The sequence below is a fragment of the Apaloderma vittatum genome, unplaced genomic scaffold, assembly GCF_000703405.1.
Source record: "Apaloderma vittatum isolate BGI_N311 unplaced genomic scaffold, ASM70340v1 scaffold13475, whole genome shotgun sequence".
Lineage (NCBI taxonomy): Eukaryota > Metazoa > Chordata > Aves > Trogoniformes > Trogonidae > Apaloderma > Apaloderma vittatum.
This window is the reverse complement of record NW_009718878.1, coordinates 44,528-55,699: the sequence shown is the minus strand read 5'-3', so window position 1 is coordinate 55,699 and position 11,172 is coordinate 44,528. Positions and strand designations below refer to the sequence as shown.

Here is an 11,172-nt window from a genome sequence, read left to right as displayed (position 1 = left end):
CCTACACGTCAGCACATTATGCCAGCACTACACTTCCTAACAGCCTGCTCTAGGATACACCTAAATTTATGAGAATAAATAGTAATTTTTTAATCTACAACTAACCTTCCCATTTACATCAAAGTAATTTCTGCGTAGAGTTGCAAAGGCTGGTCATAGTGCTACAAATCATTTAAAAAATAATTTTAAAATATTTCAAGAAAATCCTGGAACGGTAGAAGTATGGCAACAAAAAAGAGCAAAGTACATTCTGTGAGTATTTCCAGTAACCTTGCACTTAACCAATGCTCACTAGCTCACGCTGCAGGCATTAAATCTAGAACTTTTCACATCTCTTCCTTCCACTTTATAACAAACCCTTCATGGATTGATATGCAATGCAGAAATCCCTCTGCATTATCTTCTTGTTGATATACCATATCTTAACCATTACAATTGTTATTTCTGTTATCCTCAACTGACTTTTACGCCTGAGTCGGCAAAGAGAAACTGCCAGGTAGCAACCTTACACTTACACAGTGAAAATAATCTCTTTCTTTATTACATTATCTACTGGATCATTAAACACAAAGGCAATGTGAGCAAATCGAAATGAGTCTTGGGTCCTACCAAAGGCCACTTGCTGTTCTAATAGCTCAACTTTAATGGGCAGATTATTAAAAATGTTTCACAAAGATATACAAAAACTGATACATATTTGCCAGCCTTTCTGACCTCTCTTGTGAATCAACCAAAGAACTTGATATAAACCAGCCACTTTCCAGAATATAAATAAAATTGGTGTAGCGAGTAGAGCAGCACAGAATCAATTATTCTTTCACATCCTAATATTTATGCAAACATGTCCTGACACTTTTACAAGAATCTGAGTAGAGCCACAAAAGCTCCATATACGGTTTTAGCAGCATCTTCTTTAGTAAATGTCTCATTACTGAAAGTATCTCATTTCATGTAACTGCAGCTAAAAGCATATCAGCAGTTACTCATGGCTGTCACTTCTACTCAACCTGCAAATCTCCAAAACCAGAACTTGTCAGACATGATCTATTTCATTCTGTTCGAACTCAAGGTTTACAATATACTGTACAACACAGTTCTTATCTTCAGCTTTAAAGGTTTCCCAAATAATATTTCTATAACTAACCACTTAAGTTGCATACTTTGACACAAACCACTGTTAGAAGAAGAAAAAAAGTTAATTAAAACATAACTATAGTCTAAAAAATATTTTTTGTAGCATATGCAGCTTGCTACTTAGAGATTAAGCTTCACATGGACTAGTAAGTGATAAAAGCGATCTTTATAGACACTTATGTGAACCATCAGTGCTACAAATATTGAAAAATTCTATTTCAAATATTGAAAAATCCCATTTCAAATACTGCAATGGTTGGACACCCTTAATTTAGGTTCCATCAAATAACAGTACTACCTTTAATTAACTAAACAACGTTTACTGTTTTCATCATTTATCCTTTAAAACAAAACATACTGATTGCATCCATCTATCTTCCCTTCCGGCAAAAGAAAATTATACAGAATAATAAACATACATTTTAAATATGTAATATTCAGTCTGATTTTGAAGAAAATAAGAGAGGCACAACTTCGCATATTTATCACGCAAGACTAAGCTGTCACAATGAAGCGTGCCGTTAGGGTATTTTGTATACAAGAACCCAGTCCTGCAGAATACGGGAATTAAAGGATGCTCAGCATTTTTCAAAATCATGTTTTATCTCTTGCAAACATTATGCAACTAGACAGTCAACTGTCAATTTAATATGTAATACCATTAACTGGTAGATATTGGTTCAAAACTTGAAGAGTGCTGATAAAACAATAAACCCCAAGTAAGCAAGGCACCAATTCTTCTGTCTCTCTGCAACATGAGGAAATACTGCCCAAAGCTCTTCTCAGAGCTCTGCCAGTAAAATTATACTTTAAAATGCAATTCACCCCCTTATTCCAAACCTGGAGTCTTTAGCAGAGTAATTCCAGTAATGTTACACTATAGAGCAATGGTGCAAACATCAGCAAACTCCTTTTCATTTGTGATTTAACGCAGCATTCTCCCCTTCCAGATTTCAGTTCTATGGCTGGCTTATGTCTTTACTTAACGAACCACAGATGAACAACTCTACCTACCATGAAAAGACATTGTATTTCCTTAAAATTAAAAAACAATTTTCATTCTTCTAGAGAACGGTGATACGACAAAGTCTACAAAAAAATCCCGTAAAAGTCTGCTGGTGAGTCCAATACAGAAGTCTGTTGTTTGCCCCAAGAAGCTGGAGACGCCTGCACAGCCTGACATTTTATAGCAACCTCAAGAACAATAACCACACCAGCTTACTCATGTGGTATGGTTCTTGTAACAGCTGGGAAGAAAGTGCCTAGAAGGGGATAACAATGAATTACCTAAAATGGCCAGCGTTTTGCGTGTGCAAGAATTCATCAAAATTTGCTCCCATTTGAAAATACCTACCTACGTATTTTTTGTTGCACCTTATCAGAAAAATTGTTTACAGTGTGTTTCCCTAGCCATCTGGACTCCATTCACATCAAAAAAAGTTTAACACTTGGAAAGAAAAAATATCTTCATGTGTAAATATTTCAAAGTGTTATTTTCTGCATGTGTGTGTGCCCTCCCACCTTCCAGCAGTTCAGTAACAGCCGAATCTTTACAGAGCATTCATTCATCAAGCCCATGGATAGCACAGAATACACAGTCTCATGAGTGAAACCCAGGAAAGGACAAAGGGAAGGTTAAATGTTCTACAAGTGCGTGCTGTTCAGCAAAATGAATTACAAGCAGAACACAATAATGAACTTCATAATGAATCAGGAAGGTCAACAGCAGGAAAGTACAAACAACACATATTATCTGTTACCAAATGAAGATGGTAACTACCTTACTTGCCACATACAAGTTCCTTACTTTCTAACAAAAGAAGCTAAGTACTGAGCTAGTTTCTAAACCAACACATAACACATGGGGCAAGTGTATGCTTCTCCAGTGAAGAATAGTCCAGAAAAGCTGTGACATCTCAATTCTTAGAGATACTAAAAATCTACTAGACAAAGCAACCTGATCTATTTGGGCCTGTTCTGAATGGAGCATTGCATCAGATGACTTCCAGAAGTCCCTTCCAACTCAAAACTATTTAATGGTTCTGTCAACCTTACACTAAACTACATAAGTATAATCATCAATGCATCAAGCTTTTGAGGAAACCTTGGAACACTACCTACTTGCGCAGAATCAAAGTTCTTTTTTTCCCCTAGAAGTAACTCTCCCCTTGTGTAATCCCAACGATCCTTGTTCAAATCCAATTCCCATCTCTCTCCCTGTCAATCAACTTAAATCCTGTCTCCTGCACAGCCAGTCTCATTTATAAACCCTGCAACCTTTCATTCAATGTCCCTCTTCCTCTCTGCTAGCTTTACCAAATCCTTTGCATTTTCCCAAAGGAAATCACCTTCTTCATCTTCTTGCTTCAGCCTATTTACCCAGTTATCCCAGTCACTCCTAGTCACACTCGTACTCCTCCAGTCTCCCTCATCCTCACCGTGCACTCTTCTCTTTGCTTCCCAATCTCAGGCTCACTGCCTGAGGTTTTCTACCCAGTCTTCATGTCCCTCATCTCTCATTAGATCTCCACTTTCCAGTCTTGCCCACAATGGCTCCAACCTCCAGTGCTCCCAAGATATTTTAAAACTTGATGTAAATGGATATATTGCAAAATCAAATGAGCCTTATTTTAAATAAAACTGAGGTAGACTCAAAGTGAGAATAAAGTTAGAAATCTAGCAGTTAATTTGCAGCAATAAAGTATTTGAGTTTTTAAAAAGGAAGTGAAAGAGGATCCTAAAGGATCCTAAAACATAGACTTACAAATACCCCTCAGATACTCTAAGGTATCTAAGGCAAGCCAAATTTAGCTGACAAGTCCCTGACATTGACATTTCCATGCGTGTCTTAATCCCCATTCACGTGCACTGAAGCTCCACTGAATAAATTGCGTTTAACGGTTTTAAGTTTGGGCAGCAGCAGATGAGAACACTTTGGCTTTGCCTTTCAGGTGCTAAAACAGAAGAAAACAAGAGGCAATGGTCTTTGCCTTTTTGGACCGGGAAGCATGGTTACACTTCCCACAAAGAGGGAGAGGGTAATAGATCTAATTTTACTCTTTATTCCCTTTCACAAAAGGAACATTTGTTCCTTTCAAGATGTAAAATACAAAAGATGTCCCTCTCCAATACTGCATTATTTCAATAATGCCATACACTTGCAAGGGTCCCATTTTAAGTTTCTCCATGTATCCCTGCTGGCATATATTTCTGTGGCAAGCATTTGTTGCTTTTTAATGACTCATTACCATGCACCTTGTGTTTCACCTGTCCTGTTGAAATTTCTTACACTGGATAGAGAGAAGAGAGAACCAACTCTGTCTCTTAAAATGACACGCTTCAATTGTCAAAATAGCCAGCTGTGTGCTGGGACATCAAAGAAAGCTTCCAAAGATCAGCTCACTCTGTCCGTGAAATGAACTGTCATGCAGACTTGTTAAAATGTAATCAGCAAAAGGAAGAACGAAACTAAACATCAGCACATAAACCCCTCGCTCACCTGCACCAGGGCCTCCTTCATAGCAGTCCAGTTTGAAACCCTCCACGCACATTCCAGTACTAGGTAAGGATTGATATGACCTTTCGACTGACCATATTCTGTCAAAGGTTCCCACTGGTTCAATTCTTTTGAGCAACTAAGAAAGCAAAAGCATTATCCATTTGGTTACCAAAAAAATAAAACCTCAATAAAAGTGATTAAACATTGTGTATCAGAATATTATCTGCGTATTTGTCAACAAACAAATTTACAAGCACTGCAGAGGTTCTAACCAAACTGGAGTATTTTTATTTATTTATTTTATTTATTACCAGTTATAATACAGATACCTGTGAACAGGGAAGAGCTGCATTTTGTGTCTCCCAGAACAACTATTTTAAATAGGAAAAATAAATTTTAACTTCAGTCTGTTTCCATCAACAGCAAGTTACATTTTTACAACACATCAGGTATATCACTTCTAAGGGTGTGATAATGAAGAAATAGCTTTTTTTATTCCCTTAAGCTTCCCCAATATCTTAGCTAAGTCTTGAGCTAAATTTTTTCTCATAAATAACATTTTAAACCAGCACTTTACTTCTACTGCAGGGTAAAAGCACTTGTTCTACACCAGCTTTAAGGTCTTACCGAATCCAATGGTCTTCCCAGAGCTGATACTCGGGAAAGATCGAAGGGGAAGCATTGTTCCGTTCATGCTCTTTTTTAGCCTTTTCCATTGCTTTTTCGTAAGTTTCTTGTGCCTAAATAAAACAGAAAACATTTTATTTTCCATCTGCTATAGATATATTGATTCGAGATTCTTCTTAGAAGAAGGTGATGAGAAAACTCTTATAAATTCTAAGTTTAAAAAAAAGTGTAGTGTGTTAGCTCATTCCTGAATGTAGTCATTATTTGGCAGCTTTATAAATATCAGACAAAATTGATGAACATGCTCAAAAACGTCACCTTATCTAGGTACTACATGGTCTTAAGCTCCTGCTTTAGCCGGCAGAGAAACTGTGCCACTTCCAACTTTAGAAGACTGCAGTTGTTTATTAATATTCCAACTATTTTCTTGCTGACCAGAATATTCATGCCAACCACAGAGTTAGTCAAATAATTTCTCTGTATCAAAAGCGTACCTGTTCAAAAAAGCCATGTTGTTCATAGGCAATAGCTGTTGCCGTTTCTGGGAATTTACAGCGTTTCTGCCACAGTCCAGCCCACATATCCTCCTCTTGCAACAAAGAGTAGAGCTCCGCAAGAGAATCCAGTATTTCCTAGAATGTTAAGCACACGTATTTCTCCACAGCCAAGCTGTCCTTATAAAGCACAGCAGAGAGCAAAACCACATATTCTACATTGAGGCAAACTGAGAAAGACGTGGAAACAGAGAATTGTTTATATAAACGTTTTTAAAACTCTAGAAGGCAAGCAACTAGTAACAATCAAGTATTGAAAACAACACCACTGCTGTGTTGTTACATGACAAGAAAAAATGACGATGTTATGGCTTGTACACTGATTCTTGTCTTCCCTAATAGATCAGACCAAATCAGAGAAAACAAAACTTGGTTGTTACCAAGCCAACAACTCAGTCTTTATAGTAAACAGGAACATGCCAAAGTAGATGATAACTACCTGACAGACTACTAAACACCACAGGACCTGTTTACAGGAAACTCCCTTGTTTTGCTAATAATTCTTTAAGGACATAAACCAGCAGGCTTGATTAGGAAAAGCAAACTCCCATTTGCAGGAGACAGAGACAACGTTGACTTCTATGCAAGATTTAAAATTAGGGGCTGAAATGGTTTCATCTAGTTCCAGAGTGCTGCAGAGAATTAACATCAAAATCAGATGGAAAAGAAGGATCAAGAGAGAAAAAATATGCAAATATCAACGACAGATGAAAGAAAACCATGACAAGTAGGTAAGACACAAAGTAGTCTGTATTACAAGTGTCTGCATTCACAAACACACACAGAGAGGAATTTCTTCGCTGAATTAAAAAAAAAAACAAACCTACACTACTTTAACAACCTCCTAAATACGAAGATTTAGACATGGCTGTCCCTTTGAACAACTCTCATGACAAGCGGCTGAGGGAACTGGTGCTGTTTAGCCCAGATAAAAGGAGATGGAGAGGACACCTCAAGGCTCTCTACAACTACCTGAAAGGAGGCTGTAGCGAGGTGGGGTCTGTCTCTTCTCTCAAGTAACAAGCGACAGGACATGGGGAAATGGCCACAAGTTGCACCAAGGGCGATTTAGATTGGATATTACAAAAAATTTCCTCACCAGAAGGATTATCAGGCACTGGAACAGGCTGTCCAGGGAAGTGGTGGAATCACCATCCCTGGGGGTATTTAAAAGATGTGTAGTCATGGCATTAAGAGACCTGACTTAGTGGTGAAGTTGGCAGTGCTAAGGTTACAACTGGACACGACGATCTTAAGGGTCTTTTCCAACCTAAATGATTCTGTGGTACTACTGTAGCACACAGTCACTGCAGTTTTCACATTTCATAAGGTATTTCAATATATATAAGACTACCTGTTGAGGAGGAGTTATGCTTTCCTGCTCATAAAATTCTGTTGTCTGTTTAGGTTTAATTTGTAGACTCAGTCCTTTTTCAAAGGCTTGATGTTCCAGCATCAGTGTCGAACGAAACCAGAGATTGTGAGTTTTACCCAAGTATTTCAGGACACAGGGTCTGATGGGAATGGGAGGAACACACTGTGACATTGCTTCCACAAAACAATTCAGTGCACTCGGCTGGCAATCTCGCTGTACTTGATGGCTACCGCTGCACAAAAAAGGGCTTATTTCACCTGCTAGAGCCTAGAAGAAAAAAATACAAGAATAGTGATCCATTCATATTCTTCAATTTGAGAATTTAGATTAAAAATCTTGTTTATATAGGGAACAATCATTTGTTAAGTGTATTTCTCTTTGTAAATTGAAGGGCTCTATTTCTTTTAAAAGATACACTGACAGAAGTATGCAACATTCACTAGTCGCAAAGAATGGCAAACTTCTCAGAGCAAATGTGCCAGCCATTTATCACACAGATACATTTTCCTGAAACATCAGTCATTTACTAAGAGGAATCAGTAAGTGATGAGAGATTCTCACATGTTGTTGTCTGTCAGACAAGATTTTCCAAAGTCGTGAAAAGAGCTGTATCCAAGTCTTCTCTGCTAACGGTGTAGAAATGTGGCATAACTGAACAAAGGCACTCAGTAATGCGCCAGTCTAGAAACAAAAAGGATATACAGAAATTGGAAAAATAGGATAAATACTATGGGAAAATAGTTCACAACTGTAATAGCTGTTTAAGCAGTAATGCAAATGCCTCTTCCAATCAACATACCAAAAATGTTTCTTCTAGCAATACAGACTGCTGTAACAAGAACTTAATCCTATTTTATGTTGAGACAGATTCATTATTGGAACCATTTAAAAAACAAAAATACGAAATTACATCAGATTGTAAGAGACGTCTACATGAAAAAAAAAATCAGCCAAAAAATCAGAAGTGTGAGGTTAAAAAAAAAAAACACAAAAAACCCCAACACGTCAGGTGTCAGTTTGGAGATTTCAGTATCAAAGTGATTTGCCAGGAAACAGATGACCTGCACCAACCTTCACTTCTCGAAGGGAATCAAGAAATTTGTCATGCCGGTTGGTCAACATGTGCAGCTGATTGCCAATGTCTTTCTCGGAAAGTTCCTTCGTTTTCGGTGTACTGGTCTGATCTCCCGGAGCCAATTCAATGTCTATTTCAACATCCTATACAGAAGTAAACAACTCAAAGCATGCAGATATTTTCTAAGTACTTCTGCTTTATTTTCCATACACATACAAGAAACCTTCTGATCAACTTATTTCAGGTCTTGCTCTTTCTGCTAGTTCAAAGAACTGGGGTCAGATATACAATAGGTACAGCGCTATAGTAAAGAACAGGCTAAATGCAGGTTCTGAGAAACCCAGGCATGGTTAAATCTACCTGGTATTAAACAAAAGATATACTGAAGATTCTGGGCACCTTATCTTCAAGACAGATTCTCCAAACTTATTTACTGAGAAACTAGGAAAAGCTATATTCTACCAGAAAGATTTATCTTTCTAAAGTATTTTCTGTAAATTACCTCTTCTTTGGATTCACTGTTCTCCCTTTCACGAGGCTCCTGTTTGACATGGGTTACCATGGCGAACGCTGCTCTATCATGACTGTCAGCAAGGTTGATAACATTGGTGATGGAGGGCAGCATCGCACCCTGACAGCTCGTCCCAATTGTAGTATTTCTCTCACACACCGCCAACAGGAGCTAAGACATCACAGAGCAAGAAGAGTTTCAAATATGCATTAAACTAAAGTGTTTCAAGGAAAACATCACTGTGGTTTAATAGTTATCATCAAGATAAAAGCTGCATTAATATTTAAGGCCTATTTATCACTTTATAAATACGCAAATAGATTTTCATCCTAATTGATCTCATTTTGTCGCCATTTTGAATTTCATGACCATACTTTCAAGATTGTTTTTCAGGACTCTCCTGAAAATGCCAAAAAAGACTCTTCTCTGCTTAAATACTGTATTTTGTACTTTTTGGCACATATATTAAGTTTCCTCAATCAGCTAATGTATACGGACTCTCACCGTTACAATGAAAGTCCTCCCAAAAAAGATGTGGGGGAAAGAAAACAAGGAAAAAAAAAAAAAAAATCAAACAAATCAACACTTTTCTTCTCTCTGGAAGAAGTTCTAATACTTTTAGAAGTACAGCTATGCTCATAGTAACTGTAAATTCATATTTTTAATATGTAGTTCAAAAAAAAAAAGTTCTATCTTGTTTTAAATAAACCAATCACAAATGCAATTTCATTTCAACGCAATCCCACTTAACAGTTGTCGCACCACCAGAGCAGACACACTAGCCTTTAGAGCTTTCTTGAAATTATCTACTACAACAATTCTTGTATTTTTAGAATCAGCGTAATTTAAAAAAGATGGGTTTTCTTATGAAGTATTAACCTGGTAACTAAGCATTTTGTAGATAAAGTACATTTTAAAGGCTGTTAATTAAAGCCACTTTCCAAGCACACATTTCATAGTTTAGAAGCCGTATTTATTTTTAAGCACCACAGGAAGCATCTCAGAAAGCAGACAGTATTTTTAGCTTTGATACAGATAAATGCAGACTACAAGACACACACTGCATAATGCTTTTACACCTAGACAAGAAAAATACGGTATAACACATTCCTTGAATTCCAATAGTATTTCTGGTACCAACGGTTTCCCTACCTCAATGCACTGTTTTATCCAAAAGTGATTTCCCATCGCTTCCCAGTTTTGAGAACAGGTCACATACAGGAGGCGCTCATAAACACGACGTTTCATAGAATTGTCAAAGACCTCAAAAAATTTGGCTCGGATGAGTGGCTGGGCACAACGCAAACCCGAAAGAAATGCTGGCTCAAGTTTAGCAGTAAGTTCACTACCAGAAAGATTCTCATCCCTAAAATGAATAAAGACGAAACGACAGAGACATTAGAAAGAGAAGCCTTCTAGGTTCTGTACGTAAAATACTAAAAATCAAAAGAGGCACTAATCTGCAGAAGCCCACATGGTGTGGCATGCATCCAAAAGTGACATTTTAAAAGCAAATAAAACATTGCTCGTTAGAAAACTTCCAAAGAACTACTGGAAAACTCTTTCAGGATAAAATCTGATAACTGTGAAACAATTTCAGCCACATCTGTATTCTGTTTGAAGTGCCAAGTGATATTTATTGATAAAAACTTCCGAACACCGTGTTGACACCAGGGCTTTGCACAGTTAACCAGCAAACAGTACAGCAGCCAGCAGTAACGCAAAATAAGGGAAATCATCAGCACAAAGTAAAATACTGGCATTTGTTGACATGGCAACTATTTTAATTATTTCATCATGTTATAAAAACTGCCAGTTCAGGTGGAAAAGTAACTCTCCTGAGAGTGTAATTTACAATACATTTCCAAGAAAAAAAAGATTCTTTATACCCTACAGATGTGACAAGACAGAGAGAATTCAGCTGTCACCACAGTGTTTAGAATACAATCAGTGTTTAGAATCTTGGGAAAGAAAAAGGTTGGGGTGGTGGAGATATTTTAGCAGAGCCAAAAAGAAAACCCTTTCAAAGTGATTTCTATTTTCAAATTGTCTTCTCTAAATATGTATTGTGATCTCAGTGAAATTAATTGATTTTGTACTTTTGGAGGGGGAAAAAAAAATAAATCATCACTTTGTTGAGACCAAAGAAGATTGATTGCATGTTATAAAGGTCATATATGGTACAAATTATGAACCAATAAGCTGCAATAAATGATTAATTGCTATAATTACCTATAGACATAGTTAACAAGGTCTAAGAACTGGGCATTTAATTCAAGGTCTTCTGGAAAACGCTTTTCAATGTAAGTCATCATTTTCACTAGTAAAATGGACTTCTCCCGGAGAGTAGGTGTCTGTGTTAAGAAAAGATATGATTAATTTTGTCAATTCATCTTA

At 37.1% G+C, this 11,172-nt stretch overlaps 1 protein-coding gene across 1 annotated transcript in view; it reads right to left on the bottom strand.

Moving 5' to 3' along the window:
- Positions 1-11,172, bottom strand: part of TRRAP (transformation/transcription domain-associated protein) — an 82,307-nt gene that overhangs the window by 27,009 nt on the left and 44,126 nt on the right. The window contains 9 exon segments of the mRNA XM_009870422.1: positions 4,634-4,769; positions 5,261-5,373; positions 5,755-5,892; positions 7,169-7,456; positions 7,751-7,870; positions 8,261-8,407; positions 8,767-8,946; positions 9,928-10,141; positions 11,008-11,129. Coding sequence (XP_009868724.1) covers positions 4,634-4,769; positions 5,261-5,373; positions 5,755-5,892; positions 7,169-7,456; positions 7,751-7,870; positions 8,261-8,407; positions 8,767-8,946; positions 9,928-10,141; positions 11,008-11,129 — 1,458 coding nt within the window.